General features: G+C 43.0%; 1 protein-coding gene across 3 annotated transcripts in view; it reads right to left on the bottom strand.

The window, feature by feature from the left end:
* BARD1 (BRCA1 associated RING domain 1) overlaps nt 1-17,626 on the bottom strand; it is a 47,007-nt gene that overhangs the window by 18,970 nt on the left and 10,411 nt on the right. For all 3 annotated transcript variants that reach the window (XM_068947876.1, XM_068947877.1, XM_068947878.1), the window contains 3 exons: nt 14,806-15,800; nt 8,135-8,215; nt 7,257-7,429 (listed from right to left, as the gene is read on the bottom strand). In XM_068947876.1, coding sequence (XP_068803977.1) covers nt 7,257-7,429; nt 8,135-8,215; nt 14,806-15,800 — 1,249 coding nt within the window. The remainder of the gene's footprint in view (nt 1-7,256; nt 7,430-8,134; nt 8,216-14,805; nt 15,801-17,626) is intronic.

Below are 17,626 nucleotides of genomic sequence, written 5' to 3'. Positions count from 1 at the left end.
ACTTTACAGGAGATGACAGGTGACATCTTCAGGCCTGACAGATCAAAGAACTTCTTATGAAAAAAGCTTTAGAGCGAGGATTCAGTTTACAGTGCAACGCTGCTCAAGTCTCAGGTATAAAGCACAGAGTTCACTTGCGGTGGCCGGACAGCGAGAAGCTTAGCTACTTTCTATACGTTTCAGGAAACTTTGAGGAAATAAGGGACGAAACGGAGCGAAGAAGATAAACACGGAGACACCTCTGCCAATTCTTTGGAAGCCCCAAACTTGCAAAGCTTCCGATACAGGCAAAGAACAGCTATAAAACACTTTGTACTCAAGAGTTCTCAGCTGCTCCGTTTTCACACCCAAAGCTATTTACGGCTCCACAGCCGAGCATAAACTAAGCTTTTCCCCAGCCTCAAAGAGAGTTCAGTGCTCAGAAGTCCTGCATCCAGGTCCCAATCCTGTACTGTAACTAGTTCCCAGGTGGAAATCTCTGACCAGTGTTGGACTCGCCAGTCAGCACTCTATTTTGAGTGTGTGAGAGGAAGCAAACTGAACCCATGTAGCCAGAAAGACCAGCTTAGACATCCAAATAGGGCCAGGCTTTGAATTAGCCTGCTGCCGTCAGGAAGTTCAGCATGCTCTTACACTTGGATAGCAAAGTCTTGCACTATCTTGATTCAACTCAAAAAGCAGACAAAATTATGTCAATGCCATGGGCCTAGTGCCTCCTGGAATTACCAGCAGGTTATGATGATTTTTGCCCTATGACATTTGTAACTTGAGACTGGAGTCTATCCCCAAGCTTTCCCACTCAACCTGGGATCGTTCAGAATGGGACTTTGACTACTGAAAGACAACCCACACATCTAAAATGGAAGGCAACAAAAAACAATTTTTACTAATGCTAAACTTATTGTGCACAAAGAACTGGCAAGATAGGCCACTTGAGTGAAAGCATTTGTGAAGTACTGTGAAACTGCAAACACACAGATCTCATTTTTCAAATCACTTGGCTTGCTGTGAAGCAGGGAAAAAAATTCAAGAGGGTGAGCACCTGAGAAAAAGCTATAAAAATATAAATTAGCTATGTGTAGGAGATTAACTTAAAAAACTAACTAGACTAGCGGGACAATTAATAGGTCCACTGGTCCATATAATATTTTCCATTTGCAGTTCATATCTTCCCCAGTCAGTGAAAACTTTGAACAGCAAATGAAGTGCCCCAACTACTAAATCTTGCAGATTTCCAAAAAAAATAGTTTTGCTGAGAAATACATGTACTTGGCATGAGATGCATGTGATGGGTCTCCAAACCTGACAACCTAAATCTGAGCTAGCCTCAAGTCTCAACCCTCTGACAGCTAGGGCTGCACGCCTATCTGCGCACCGCATTGCCTGAGGTCCCTTGAAAAGCGGCTGTACTTGCTCACGGACATGTCTTACATTCCCCTACAACTCAGGGGATCTTACCCGTCTTGTTGCCTCTGCAGTTATAAATACTGTACATCTTAAAAATATTTCATCTTGCACTACCATCAAGTATTGTACTAAATTGCAAAACTACTGCGCTAAACAGGCTATGCAATACAATTCTTCTGCTTTTATTCCAGTAGATCAACCCGTCAAAACACGAGGGACATTAAAACACAAAACTGAGTTAATTCTACAGTCAAAACAGCAGCGAGACAATTTGCTTTTCTGAGGAAAGGCTCATGCAAAATGTTTTAGAGTCCCAAGTAACATTTGAATACTTTTAGCACGTTGACAATTTATTCAGCTTAGCTAGGAAAAAGACTGAGCAACCACAGGCAACTGATGAAATCTTCCCCCCTCCCCCCCCGAGGTAATGAAGAATCACTTTAATATACTAGGATAAAGAAGGCCCTCTCCTGGGCTGAAAGTCAGCTCACCGAAATCCTAAAGGGTAAAAAAAAACCCCAAACAACCCATAAACAAACATCCCCCCCCCCAAACAGGAGAATTAACCAGCCTGGCAAAACTGCTTTGATACAGACTGCATACCTTTAAAGTTGTGCTTGCCTCAGAAACAGTCCTAAGTAAATAAACCTTTTTGATAAGATCCAATTTCTACTCCTCACTGCTCCACTTCTACTTAAGAAACCCTCGTCATAATGCAGAGGTGGGCGGATCCTGTCCTAAGCGCAAGGAGGCCAATTCTAACCAGCCACGTGGATAACACACAACTATAACGGCACCATCTGAAGTGATGACCCTGCTCTTGCCTCCTGTTCTTAAAACTGATCCTCACTCCTCAGGGGTCTAGGAAAAAAGAGCCACTGAAGTAAAGCAAGCGTTTTGTCAGAGACATGACTTTATTATACAAGGGTACCTGCATCCATTGGATGGAAAAGAAATAATAATAAAGTTCCCACATTGAAAAGTGTTTTCCACATTAAGCAAATCCACTTACCTAGACCAATCCAACCACTCCTTTTAATTAGGATAATTACCAGAGGCAGTAGCAGGAAAAAAAAAAGAGATTTGCAAAGTGATGATTCAGGGAAAGTACAGGGCACAATTCAGTGCCACAAAATTAGCAGGGCACAAGAAAGGAGGGAGGGAGCCAGGACACAGGCCCTCCTAAGCCTTGGCCCTTTGTTCTTGTTTACATAGCTTCGTTGTAATGGTTGGAAGAGGTGGGTAAAGGCTTTTCAAGCCTGAACATTTTGCTTGCGTGCCCCCTTCTTATATCTCTCAAGCTCTCTGTGAAATGGAAAAGCCTTTCCATAGCACAGTAATGTTTCGGCCAAAGTTACAGAGAGCCTATAGAAGATTTAGAAACCTCAATTTCGTTCCTCAAGTGGGCAGGGGGGCACCTGGATTTTTGCTAAAGCGTTTGTGGCTCCATTTGCAAGGCAAAGGCCAAGGAAGGCTAAATTTGATCCCAAACACATTTTAAAGAGGAACCTCTTCCTGCCCTCCTCCAGCACCACACACAAAACATAACACATGTTTAAACGTTATTATAAATTCTTACTGAACACCAATCACTTAAGAGCTTTTTGCTATACGCATTTAAAGATTCTTGCTAGACATTCAGCTAAAAAGCCACTTGAGTGCCTAAGGAAAATATATATGACTGCACACAAGAGATTCTGAACACCCTGGAGAATAAGTCAAGAACATGACTTCTTGCCACTTCTAAATGAGCAATTTTGGCTACTTAGAGGTGCTGCAAGAGGTAGCTAGTTTACGGAAACATATCAAAATTAGCAGAGTTGTGACATATTCAGCTGGGCCTTAAAATAGTGTGACATGGGATATTACCTGTATTCAGTGAAGAGCTAAGCCATAACGAGACTGACACAAATCTTTCCTTCAATGATTAAAAGCTCCCCCCCCCCCCCCCAAACAAAAGGTCAGGTTTGTTCATATAGGGCAAACAAAAACAGGTTCAGCTTCATCTCAGTTTGTGAAAATACATGCAATAGAGACTGTAAACCTAGTAAGAGACCTGAGAAGCCCAGTGCCGGCCTTTCCAGATTCTGCTGTGCAAGTCTCCAAGTGCCAAAGTCCTATCAAAGAGTTGCATCAAAGCTGTTGTCTGTGCAATAATTTCAAACACCAATAGAAAAGCAAGAGTGCCACACAACCAGTCAGCGATACCCAAGTGGTTTGAAAACCTTCTGAAGGTGTCAGCTTTTCAAGGCGGTCTTTGTTGTTCAAGAACACAGTGAGGATGAACAACTGATCCTTGTCTTACTTTTTCAGGCTTGAGTTTCTTTACTCCAGTATATTCAAGACTATGCATGCTTTTGCCATGCTTTTCAATAGAATCTTACCTCTGCAAGTTTCAAGAGTGAACATTGAGAGAGCTGCTGAAACGATTAAGCAGAACTTGCTTACCCCTCTTCATGCAGCTGGCAAGGAAATTCACGTCATGCAAAACTTCATCCTACCATCATGCTACTAGGTATACACACCTATTGACAACGTGCACTGGACGCAATTACAAATTGTATGCAGCTCCTGACACAGTGATACTACAATACCTAAAATCATATTTACAGAATCACAGAATCGTTTAGGTTGGATGGGACCTCTGGAGATCATCTAGTCCAACCTCCCTGCCCAAGCAGGGACCTCTAGAGCACGTTACCCAGGATCACATCCAGACGGGTTTTGAATATCTCCAGCGAAGGAGACTCCTCCACCTCTCTGGGCAACCTGGTCCAATGCTCTGTCACCCTCACAGTCAAGAAGTTTGTCCTCAGGTTCAGATGGAACTGCCTGTGGTTCAGTTTCTGCCCATTGCCTCTTGTCCTGTCGCTGGGCACCACGGAGAAGAGGCTGGCCTCATCCTCTTGACACTCCCCCTTCAGATACTTGGACACGTTGATGAGATCCCCTCTCAATCTTCTCTTCTCCAGGCTGAACAGGCCCAGCTCTTGCAGCCTTTCTTCATAGGAGAGGTGCTCCAGCCCTCTAATCATCTTGGTAGCCCTCCGCTGGACTCTCTCCAGTAGGGCCATGTCTCTCGTGTACTGGGGAGCCCAGAACTGGACACAGTACTCCAGGGGAGGCCTCAGCAGGGCTGAGGAGAGGGGCAGGATCACCTCCCTCCCCCTGCTGGCAACACTCTGCCTAATGCACCCCAGGATCACCTTGGCCTTCCTGGCCACAAGGCCACACTGCTGGCTCATGCTTAACTTGTTGTCCACCAGCACTCCCAGGTCCTTCTCGGCAGAGCTACTTTCCAGCAGGTCAACCCCCAGCCTGTACTGGTGCTTGGGGTTCTTCCTCCCTAGGTGCAGGACCTTGCACTTGCCTTTGTTGAACTTCAGGAGGTTCCTCTCCGCCCACCTCTCCAGCCTGTCCAGGTCCCTCTGAATGGCAGCACAGTCTTCTGGTGTGTCAGCCTCTCCTCCCAGTTTAGTATCATCAGCAAACTTGCTGAGGGTGCACTCTGTCCCTTCCTCCAGGTCATCGATGAATACATTGAACAAGACTGGACCCAGGACTGACCCCTGGGGGACACCGCTAGCCACAGGCCTCCAACTTGACTCTGCGCCATTCACCACAACCCTCGGAGCTTGGCCATCCAGCCAGTTCTCAAGCCACCTCACCGTCCGCTCATCTAGCCCACACTTCCTGAGCTTACCTAGGAGGATGTGATGGGAGACAGTGTCAAAAGCCTTGCTGAAGTCCAGGTAGACAACACCCACTGCTCTCCCCTCAGCTACCCAGCCAGTCAGTCCATCAGATTGGTCAAGCATGATTTCCCTTTGGTGAATCCATGCTGACTCCTCCTGATCACCTTCTTGTCCTCCACATGCTTAGTGAGGACCTCCAGGAGGAGCTGTTCCATCACCTTTCCCGGGATGGAGGGGAGGCTGACAGGCCTGGAGTTTCCTGGCTCCTCCTTCTTGCCCTTTTTGAAGACTGGCGTGACATTGGCTTTCTTCCAGTCCTCAGGCACTTCTCCTGATCTCCAGGACCTTTCCAAGATGATGGAGAGTGGCCTAGCGATAACATCCGCCAGCTCCCTCAGCACTCGTGGGTGCATCCCATCGGGGCCCATGGATTTATGGATGTCAAGTTTGGACAAAAGATCTCTAACCTGATCCTCCTCCACCAAGGGAGAGTCTTCCTTTCTCCAGACTTCCTCTCTTGTCTCCAAGGTCTGGAATTCCTCAGGACTGGCCTTAGCAGTGAAGACGGAAGCAAAGGCAGCATTCAATAACTCTACCTTCTCTGTATCCTTTGTCACCAGGGCACCTGCCCCATTCAGCAGCGGGCCCACGTTTTCCCTAGTCTTCCTTTTGCTATGGATGTATTTGAAGAAGGCCTTCGTGTTGTCCTTGACATCCCTTGCCAGATTTAATTCCAACTGGGCCTTAGCCTTCCTTGTCGCATCCCTGCACGCTCTGACAACGTCCCTGTATTCCTCCCAAGTGGCTTGTCCCCTTTGCCACATTCTGTAGACTTTCTTCTTCTGCTGGAGTTTTGCCAGGAGTTCCTTGCTCATCCAGGCAGGTCTCCTGTCCGCTTTGCTCGACTTCTTCCTCAGAGGGATGCACCGATCTTGAGCCTGGAGGAGGTGATGCTTGAATATTAACCAGCTCTCTTGGACCCCTCTTCCTTCTAGGGCCCTGCCCCAGGAGATTCCCCTAAGTAGGTCCCTGAAGAGGCCAAAGTTAGCTCTCCTGAAGTCCAGGGTTGCAATCCTACTCATTGCCCTGCTCCCTCCTCGCAGGATCCTGAACTCCACCATCTCATGGTCACTGCAGCCAAGGCTGCCCCCAACCTTCACCTCTCCAACTAGACCTTCTTTGTTTGTTAGTACAAGGTCTAGCACTGCACCTCTCCTCGTTGGTGTCTCCACCACCTGAGTCAAGAAATCATCAATGCTTTGCAGGAACCTCTTTGACTGTTTATGCCTAGCTGTGCTGTCTTGCCAACAGATGTCAGGGTGGTTGACGTCTCCCATGAGAACCAAGGCCTGTGATCGTGAGGCTACTTCCAGCTGTCGGTAGAAGGCCTCATCGATGACTTCCTCCTGGTCAGGTGGCCTGTAGTAAACCTACAAAGTAGGTTTACTAAACCTACTTTGTAGTAAACCTACAAAGTAGGTAAAGTAAAATTTAGTGTCCGCAATGCTGGTAGATCGCAGGGTTATTCACGGATTAACAGATACTTTAGCACCTCCCATACATAAATGCCAAAATCTCCAGGAAATTTATCCATATGGAGAATTGACTGAGAATTGTAACTATGGGTTGGGTTTTTTTTTTTTTCTTTTAAACATATAGGTGAGTTGAGGGTTTTTTTTGTTTTTTTTGTTTTTTTTTTTTTATTAAGAAGTATACCATGGATTTGTGCTTTGAATCAGAAGTAGGGGAAGGAAATCTACAAAACTCAGGCTATACCATTTGTGAAGGTAGGAGACACAGGTCTGAAACACCCAAAGCAAATAGCGTAGGAGAAGTAATAATACAAAAAACAGCTGTACCAATCCAAAGCTCATCTAGTTCAGCTTACATACACCAGCTACTTGCTAATCAGATGTCTTAAGAAAAGCTTAGGACAAACCCAAATGCAAAAGAGAACACTGTGAAAAGGGGGACATAAGCATAGCACAGCATACAATGATTAACAATCACTCCCCCCAACACACACACACACACACTTCAAATAAACTGCACATACTGTATTAATAGCTTTAGGTCATATTTAACTCGCATACACTCCGGAAGTTGTAGGTGCAGCTACTGCTACAGTTAAAATAACATTTCACATCTACTCACACTGCATCACGAGATGCACCATGCAAAAGCAGCAGCTCAACGATGTCCACGTGCCCATTTCTGGCAGCATCATGAAGCGGAGAGTCGTTCTGATACCCAGTAGTATTCACTAGCGCTCTGTGCTGTAGCAACAGCTCCACCACCTCTTTGTGCCCGTGATTACATGCCTCGTGCTAGTTGAGCAAATCGTAAGTAGTGATGAAAAAAGACACAAAAGAAACAGAATTAAGAAAAAGCACCTCTGTCACACAAGTTAATACATTTATTTTTAAACGTCTCTCAGTAGATGGTCAGGGAAGATGATGCGAAGACACTGCATTACATTCCTCAGGTGAATTAACTTTGGAACCTGGTACCAATAAAAAACATAAAAAGGAACTGAACAAAGATCAATTGTGTGCAAATCCGCCTATAGAAAGAACAAAGCCTTCCAAATTACACACTCGGTCAAGGGTGCTCTTCAGAAAAGAAGTCGTGGCTGAAAAGAACCTTTTAGTTATATGTTGTAATTCAAGCGTGCACCACTCTTCACTCAACTACTTGATACGGTTCCAAAACGGTGAAAACAACTGAGGGCATTAAGAATGCATAAAACGTACACCTTGTCTGCAACTGCATCCACAATCATTTTCTTCATTTCCAGAACCACAAGCTGATAAACTCGACATGTCCTACCCCAGCAAAGGAGAGGGGGATTTGGGTAGGACAGTAGTTGCTAATAACAAACCCTTTTACACTTGTTTATTGTCTCTTCTTCACTTCGCCCATATTTAGGTGACAATGAATTATGGGAAGGGGACTAAAACATAGAACAGGATAGAAGGGATGACATGAACGCTGATCAAAAGATAAGATGACAAAAAAGCCTAAACCCTCACCAGTGGTGTCCAGCCAGCATTGTCTTTAACATTAGGATCAGCCCCATTTTTCAGTAGCTGTTCAACAGCTGTTAAGTCGCCCTGCACAGGGAAAAAAAAATAGTTATCAAAAGGTAACAAAGATATACTATGACAGCAAAAGTTAAAGAGATTAATTAAGTTTCAATAAAAATGCCTAAGTCTCCCATTCAGAAAGTGTCAAGATAAAAATTCAACCGGTTTGGAAACCATCACTATTTGCCAATACTGTTTGTGCAGAAGTACCTACATTCCTTATTTAAACCAGGAGCTGTGCGAGTAAGGCATAGATGACGGTCTTAATTCAGAATACACAGCTGCACAAGCCTGTGCTGGTGACACTATTCACTAGAAGTGAGTGCAAGGAGTAAAGTCAAGGGCATTTATTCCGATGTTGCATGTCCTTCACAATGGAATTTTTCAAATTATTCTAAATGACTGGCTAGAAACATGCATAGGTAAAATAGATTAATGTGTCTGACAAGCTTCTATAAATTGTAGTTCCTCAAGTCAAAAGGAAAAAGAAAGAGTTTCTACTTTACACTGCAACTATACCTATGTTGAAGCAGACAGAACCTTTATCTCTGGCAGTTGCTCTACTGCAACAGCTTTCATTGCATGTCTACATTTGCAGAAAAGTCCTTTTTTTTTTTTTTTGGAAAAGTACTATTCTCCAGTTTTACTATAAGGGATGAGATTTATGTAGGAAGGGGAAACTGATGCAGAGATTATGGGAACAAGAAAGAGCCCGAGTAGAAACAAGGGCAAAGCAAGCAACCAGGCAGAATTTGTAAATCCAAAGTTTTGATACAATTAAAGTCAAGTATAGGAGAGAAAGTGGACAAGACCAGACCATATACAGATGCAACTGTAAACAGGCAAGGAGAAGCCTCCTGGGGGAGCTGAGGCATGGAAGTCTCCGTAGTGTGAGTCTTAAGAAGCAGGTGAAGGAGGAGTCTAAAGAGACTGGAAGCAGACAGACTCTGTCCCCCCAAGCAGCCTCAAGTTCCTGCGTGGCTTGCCACCAATGCACCGCCCCCATTTCTGAAACCCAAGTTAGCCTTAATCTTTGCCCTTCAGTTAGAGAAAAAAGAAAATACTAAGACAAACTCTGCTCAGCAGAAATAAATCCAACACACAACAAACGTAAACTCAAAATTCACCAAAAAAAAAAAAAACAGGCAGCTCAAAATCACTGGCTTTATGGCAGTCAAGCAAATTAACATATCAGAGATAAGTTTCATGTGGTATATTCACAATCTAGACGTCCCAGCAAAATATTACATTTCAAGCAATTGAAGAATATGCTGCTCTGCCAGAATACTCTAGGGTTGCAAGGAAACAGGCATGTATCAAATCTGAACAGTTATTCAGCAGCAGCCTGGAAAGAGATCAACGTTTTATCTTCTTCTATGGTCAGGAGATGCAATTGCCTATAACGAGCAAAATCCGAGCTTTTCTGTTAAAGTTCAGTTTGCAAACATCCACCGCAAGGGTTTGACATTTCAACAGTACTCCTATAGAGCAGCAAGCGTAGCCAATAATTTGTGTGGGCATTAGGTAGTATCACAGCTTTTCAGACCAGCTGCGTGAACATTAGTTTGCAAAACACTGCTGTAGTTTTAATAAAGGAAATACTGCTGGCGGGCGCAAAAGTACTGGCAACGTACACAGAATGAAAACTAGGTCCAAATCAAAATTAGAAAACTGGGATTTCTCAGTTTACAGACAAGTTCTCACTGGAGGAGGGGATCTGTGAGAAGTTAGAGAGAAAAATGCGTCATCACCACAGTTGTAAACGGGACTTGCTCTCTATCACTTGCAACCAGCCCTAAGAGCGACAGAAAGCAAAACTATTCTTCCAGTTACACTGTACAATGACTGGATAGGTGCTGTCAATCAGGATCACAAGCGATTTGTTAAGAAAATTGCTCACAGCATAGAAGTCGGAAGAAGACATACAGCCAGACGTTAAGTTCTCAATTCAGATCCGTGGGGCATGCTAGGAGGACGTGCCTTTTATCCCCTAAGAGGTTCTTAAAATCATCTACTCTATAGTGAAAGTTTGGTGTAAAAATAAAAGTTTAAAAAAATTGGAAGAGCAGCTCTTTGGTAGGCAAGTGTTAAAGCGTCCCTCCTGCAGGGTGCGTAACATCTGTCAGTGATCCAAAACAGCACGTGCTTGACACATTGACTAGTCCTATTAAAGCTGATACGATAACTCGTACACTTACATGTTTTGCTTGATTCCGAACCAGGTTTTAGCACCTAGTAGGGTGCCAGCCACAAATACCTACATACCTTCCATCTTTTCAAGTCCTTCCTCCAAAACCAAGAAAGCGCAAGAGACTGCACCTACACTCGGCTATTGTTTTCAGATTACTAATTCAAACACGCTCCAAGAAGTTGTGCTTTGACTACTACTGAAATAGATTATTTTGTACACTGAGTCCCTTGAGCTTACTTGTTCTTGCAACACCACCAAAATCACCAATCCCAAATACTTATGTATAATGACAATAAAATGATCCAATCAGTTTGCTCTTCCTCTGCTACAGGTTAGAGGAGCCCTGAAACAAAAAAAAAAAAAACAACAAACCACAAAACAAAACAAAAAACAAGAGAAGCAAGAAAGGCATTGGGGCCATCTGTTGGCAGATCTAGAAGAAAGCAGCACATAAGCTTCCACAGAGAAGGGTCTTTTCACAGCTATTAAAAACACTTCCCTCCCAGGGAGAATTCAGATCCTGCAGATGCTGACAGTACAAGGCCAGAAAACCACCCTCACCTGGCTTGGCCCGTTCCTCCCGCCAAGTCCTAATATCAGTTACGTCACGACACCAACAGACAAACGGTCAAGAACTGCAAATGTACTTGTAGCCCTATTTTGGTTTTCCCCATTTTACTCTTTACTCCTTCTATTAACCATATATATTTGCTACCTAACAGTCACCTTTAAATTAAGTCAATGAAAATGTACTCTACCAGTTCAAGAAAAAAAACCACCAAAGAATTAGAGCAGTACATGAAGATGAAGCTGAACTTGCACCATATAAACCAAGCGCTAATCCCTTCATCTGCTAAAAACTGAGTAACTTCTAACTTTACGTGAAACAAGTGAACAGAAACTCTCTCAAAACCCAAATACTTTTGCTTGGTAAGTTACGGCGCAGGAGGAGGAGGGAAACTACCTTATCTACAATTCATGGCAAGAGGTGAAAGAGGACAAAGACTGACCAGATGCTATGGAGAGATGTAGTTTCCTCCTTCCTCAGAGAGAGGATGACTCTGCCTAATTGATTCTAACTGAGGGCACAAAAATCGAAAGCTTCTCCCAGCTATGTCCTAGTCACGTGTTTGTAACACTGCAGCCATTACCCTTGCTGCACTGCAGTTTATTCTTCTCCTTCATGGCATTTATAACAGCAGCAATAGCACGCTGTGAAGCTCCCCATCAGCTCCCTTGTCGCAGCAGAAGGCAGAAGAAACGCAGGCACCAACAAAACTGGAAAGACTTGACCAAGGAAGTATAAGGGATTTTTGTCTCCATAGCAGATTTAAGGCTCTGCTTAGAATATCAGGAGCGCAACAGGTCACACTATATTTTAACTGATCGGAAGTTTTACCTTTAATGACTATGGAAGAAGATAAACATGACTGTGTTTATTATGGGAAGAGCTGCATTTACTTTGATTTATTAGTGTAACTCAGCATTAAGCTCACCCCCACTAGAATCTGTTCTTGAGAACCATTTTAAATTCAGTAAGTTTATCATTAGAGTAGAAGTAGTAAACTGGGACAATCCCTCAGAATCATTTGGAACAGCACAATACACTTAGTTTTAATGCCCAATAATGATAATTATCTCTCTTAAATAAAAAAAGACAGAACTCAATTAACTTTCATTAAATTCAGGATATTAGACCATAATACAGATTCATTTTATAATTAATGAAGTCCCAGAGAATTAGACTTCTCTCCATTTTGGAGAGAACAGCTACAAGACTTCTTCCCATTACACACATGGAAAAACACGGTTGGCTATGGAAACCAAAAAATATTTCTTATATAAGACAAATCAGGAAGAAAAATTACTTCTTCCAGAAACAGAAGATCTGATAGCTCTTGGGGTTTTTTTTTTTGTTTTTTTTTAATAGTGTGAGCATACATACAACATAAAGCTTGATATTTTCAAGGCCAGCTCCTCTGAGAGAGGGATTTATCAGTCCCCTCACTTGCTACATGTAGCAGCAGGCTTCCTACAAGTCAGGAGAATGATCTGGAAGCACACAGGCTGTACTGAAGAAACTTGTAAAAAAATATATATCTATATCTATCTTTTTCTACGTGCTTGCCACCTCCCCTCAGCAGATCCCTGGCAACAAACCACTCGCGTTTCTTGCTGCTTTGCAAAGTAAAAAGCTAGCCATACCCATCACCAGTATTTCTCTGGAAAGACTAACTCCTCACGCACGTGCTGCCTAGAGCAAGTTGCTCTTAAACCCCATTGCCATTGGCTAGTAACTGTGTACTCGTTTACTGGCTCTCAGGTAACGCAGTGATTTAAGAACGCCCTACCGTATGCCTAATCATGAAGCTATGCAACCAGAGCAAAGAGCACAGATAAGAGGAGATGATCCATACTGCCTCCTTCCACATATGAGGAGCTGAGGTTCAGAGACGGTGGAACAACTTTCTCTGAATCGAATCTGAAGCTAAGTAGCCTTGGAAGCTTGAAGATGCTGGTAACTGAACTAAGACCATAACCAGAATAGCACTCTCCTTGCCTTATTTTAACTACTATACTTACAAGACAGTAGTAGCTGCTACAGGACCACCATGAAGGTCTAAGGTAGTTAACCATACCTTACTAACAAGCATCGCTTAACGCAAATAGAATTAAGGGATTAATAATACAGCAGCACTAACGAGGAGCAGAATCAACTTCTCACTTCTAGCTCAATAAGGATAAACAGAAAAAAACCAAACAACTCCACCAGAGAGGATTCATACCCCGGACTAAAAAAATAAAATAAAATAAAACCCCACACCACAGCGAGCAACAAATGCCGCCTCTTATTCAGGTGTCCGCCCACCCCATCAGCCCCCACTACAGCTGGGGTTCACCTTTTCACCCACCTAAAGAGTTTTACCCCTTTGTCAGACAGCAAAGCCAACAAGCAGTGCCAGCTATACTGCTAACCTTGGGCAGACACAAAGGACAGACGCGATGGCTGCTAACATCAACCGTTTAATCTTTCCTTGTTCGTCTTCAAATTCCTCTGCGGTCAGCCACCAAGCGCTCGGCATATCATTGCGTTTACTCCCAATTTCCCAATAAGCGGCAGAGACGTTCTCTTTTCTTAGATGAGGCGCTCGTGTGCCAAACACAGGTGTGGTTTCCAGCAGTGGTACGTGTGAGAACTTACCAAGGTAGCCCAACTTTCAAGGCAGCCATGATAATAATGCTTAGAAATTCCCAGTAAAACATGGGAGCATAATTTGTAAACAGTGCTTTAGTAATTAAAGTGGACTCGCAAAGAGAGGTAGCAATAGCAAGAGTGGCGGCTTGTTAAAATAACAGAGAGGGGACGCAGTTGTTAATCAAGAGAATTCCTTGTCTCTACAAACCAAGTGCTAAATAAATATCAGCCTGCTTACAGGTGAATCATACCTATGAGTGCAGCCATTTCATTAACAATACAGTATCTCTATATTATGATTTAGCACAAAGTATATTTAGGTTGCCAGGGTACCAACTCTTTGAAATTACTTCACAGGAAGGAGCCGCCATATTTTCAGCCCTCACTCGCCTATTTGGTGCATTTGATGAGTTTGACTGCAAGCACTCAGATTCCCTCACCCGGGGGCAGCTTTCACCTAGCAACAGGGGAGAGAAAACCATTGCAAAGCCCGTGTAATCCTACCTCTGCAGAAACTAGCTAAGACAATAACTTAACAGCAAGATGAGTGGAGGTGTCACTGCAAGAATAAGATGAACCCTACATAAAAGCAAAGTCTACAAAGAACATCCTAACTCTGTCTTTATGCTCTCTCTATATTATCTGTGGGGACAGCGTCCAGGCTAGGCTACCGCAGAGGAATACCAGCGTGCAGCATTTTCTTCCTCTGGAGCTAACACTTGCATCAGACGGAAATCTCAAAGATTATGGAATACTTAAGGATAACTCTGTGCAACCTTAGTGGATATTATATAAGGAACTCAAATCCTGTCCTGTCTGTGCTGTTGGGTCAAGCTGAAACTGAGCAGGATCAGGCGGTGAGATCTAAAAAGCCCAGCTAAACTCAAAGTTTTAATGAATCACAAAGATCACTTTACTGGCACATAAGGTCGAAATATTTGATTATCACTTCCTAGAACCCATAAGCATAATTGACACTGAAAAAAAATTGAAACTCAAAGATCTTTAAGCACTCCCATAGTCACTTCTTTGCGAAGACAAAAAAAACAACAAAAAAACATATTAGGCTGGGCTCTCTCTACCTCAAACATCAAGATCACAAGAGTCACCACCACCTCCCCCTCACCCAAAAACGGGATGTGTTGAAATGAACGGTTTTGAGGTATTTTTAATACAGCATTGTCTTTGTAAACCTTTGTTTTAAGTTGAAATAAAAGATGACAGTCCTACCTTCATGGAAGCAACATGGAGCAGAGTCTCTCCTTTGTAATTTCTTCTGGCAATCGTTTTATTACCAGGGGACTTCAACACAGAAGGACTGCATGGTATTCCTGTTTGATTACAAGTCTTAGAAGTAAGTGGAGTAGAGGGAGCTTTTGAAAGCGAAGGACTAGTTATTTCTCGAGAGACTGCAGGGCTTCTGGTCTTCATTAAGGTGTCGCTAGCGAGTTTTGACACAGAGGAAGAAATACGAACCGGACTTTTGTTTTCAGCTGCTGGGGAGATGGGATTGCCCTGAGGGAACTCCTCTAAGCAAGCCTCTTGAGGGCCCGAATTCCTAATACTGTTCCTCTCTGATCTTCTTGGTCTTTTAGATTGAGAAGTAACTGGAAATCTGGATTGCTCCCGTCCACGTTTTAAAGGTGTAACTTCATTTTCTATTGACCGTGGTTTCTCTGGAGCACAAACTTCTTCCTTGCTGCCTTGTGCAGGACATGCAACCTCCCCAACAGCTTTCTTCTCGGAGGATCTTACCTGTGGGGATACTTCCATATTCTTGCTGCAGTCAGTTTCCTTTACAGACTCCTGCTGAAGTGTCTCCTCAGGGCTATTTGGTTCTGGGGTGCAGAGGACTACTGGCTGACTGCAAATAATCACACACTTCTCCTTATTGGGGATCTCCTCAACTCCTCCTTTCTCCTCAAGCTTCTCTAAGCCCCACACTTTGTTGATGTCTGCTAGACGTTTTTTCTTCATCTTCTTACTCAGCTTCTTTGTTGGCTTTTTGGCCTGCTTGGAAGGCTTTTCATGAGGAGGGGAAGGAAAGAAATCATAAACTGAAGGTGGGTCTTGACAAACATCATTGCTTTTAGTTACTGGCTGGCTCTTGTTCAGGATGCATCTAATCTTCCTACTTCTTGGGCTGAACCACATCTTTATCTGTTCCTTCTTACTCTTTGTGCTACAACCTGGGTCTGTTGGTGAAGATTTATCTTCTGCCGAATCTAAGCGGGGCAGGGAAGAAGAAAAATAAGTTTGCAAAGCACTCTTCTGAAGAAGAACACGCACAAAGAGAAAAAAATTAGAAAATGTAACTGGCAAACGGTTATTAAATACAACCTATGACTGCCTTCATTTCCTCTGATGAGACATGTAATGGCTTTAACTGAGCTGGCAAAAAATCAATAAAAGGAAGAAATAAAACCCATAGCACTTAAGGGTTCAGCGATCCCAAACGCAGCTAAAGTTGCCCCGCTAGGTAAGCGAGCATCCTGGGAGGGAAGTTTCCTCAACACCTTGGGTTCACGAAGCAGCACATGCATGTCAGAGTTCTGACTGAGTTATAGAGAGGAGAGAAAATGGCCCTCTAACTGGATTTTACGTGGAAATAGGTTTAACTAAGGAGAAAGGGAAAGTTAAAACTTGGCTGTGCATATACACGCAGAGCACAGATGCATGTTTTTCCTAAAGAGATTTTGGAAGTGCTAACAATTTAAAAGTGAGAGCAACACTCAGATCAGAAAAACTTCAGAAAAACAAATGATTTAGTTAACATTATTTATCCATTTGGAGATGCACCATCCTAGCCAAGTCTCAATACTTCACACACACCCCACAAACAAAACCAACACACACACACACACACACAGAAGATTAAGATTTTAATTTGACAACATCCCTCTCGGGGCTGACGGGCTAAAAAGGAATCCTTATAGAGCCTTTCTTGGAAACGTGGCTTGCTTTAGGTTACTTGGACAAGTTTTCTGAGGTAAATGTGAGGCTTATTACTGTGTGAAACTTAGGATCTCAGGCCATGTGAGCAGTGAGCATATCTCATCCTTTTGGTTGCCTCCAGCTGCAGGGACTAAACTACCGTTCAGAGAAGTCTCCTTAGCGACGTGTAATTATCAGAATCACAAACCCAATATTAATTTTGCTTAGTGAGGCAGGTAGGGCGTTATTACTTTTTTAAATAGTGCTAAGACCAAGACCTTTTTTTTTTTTTTTTTAAACTTTCTGGAAATAAAAACATATGCAAAGTCTTGCGTATTAAAAGTGAAAGACTCACTGCAACAATGTATTACTTTCATGTCAGTGAATTAACTGATGATAATTTGTCTTCTCCATACCTTCTCTTCTATTTTTAGTGTCAGTAACTATAACCCGTTTTCCACACCAAGTGGTAGTAAGATCACAATATCGGACAAAACACAGTCCCAATCCCTCACCCACAAAAAACCCAAAGTCTGAAATTATTTCCCTGAAAGGAGAATTGTTTAACTAGTCATTCAAAACCAAAATAAACATTTCAAGGTTAAATGTTTCCTCAACCTTGATTTAAATTACCCTACTTATCTCTTGAATTGAAATACGCGAGGTATTGGGAGACTCAGCTAGAGCGATATGTAAGGCATCAAACCAAAACTGCCTTTAAGAATACAGCCTGAGGCTAGCTAATTGATCATTTGGGTATCCCATAAGAACTACAGCACAGACAAGACTACTGTCACGTACAGAACTGTAGCTATTTGGTTTTCCTTTAGGGCAGGGCTTGGTGCAAACGGGAAAAAGCATTAAAATTGAGACTGAAACCTCATAACTAGCTAGCCTTCAGAAAGATCTCATATCCAATTTCATTCCGACAATAACATCTAAAAAAAGGAAGAGCTTGATTGCAAACAGATGCAAAATATAAAACGCAGTTACTATTTACTTGTCTTGCCTTCACTGTTTACACAACTAGCAGATTTCCTCCTAAAATATTTACCTTGCTAGAATCAGTCATCTCCAAGTGCAAGAATGAACCAGCTTGCAAAAGCTATTTGTGCAA

Source organism: Struthio camelus, chromosome 6, assembly GCF_040807025.1.
Source record: "Struthio camelus isolate bStrCam1 chromosome 6, bStrCam1.hap1, whole genome shotgun sequence".
In the NCBI taxonomy this organism is placed as follows: domain Eukaryota; kingdom Metazoa; phylum Chordata; class Aves; order Struthioniformes; family Struthionidae; genus Struthio; species Struthio camelus.
Note: the sequence above shows the minus strand (reverse complement) of the source record. Positions and strands in the feature narration are given on the sequence as shown.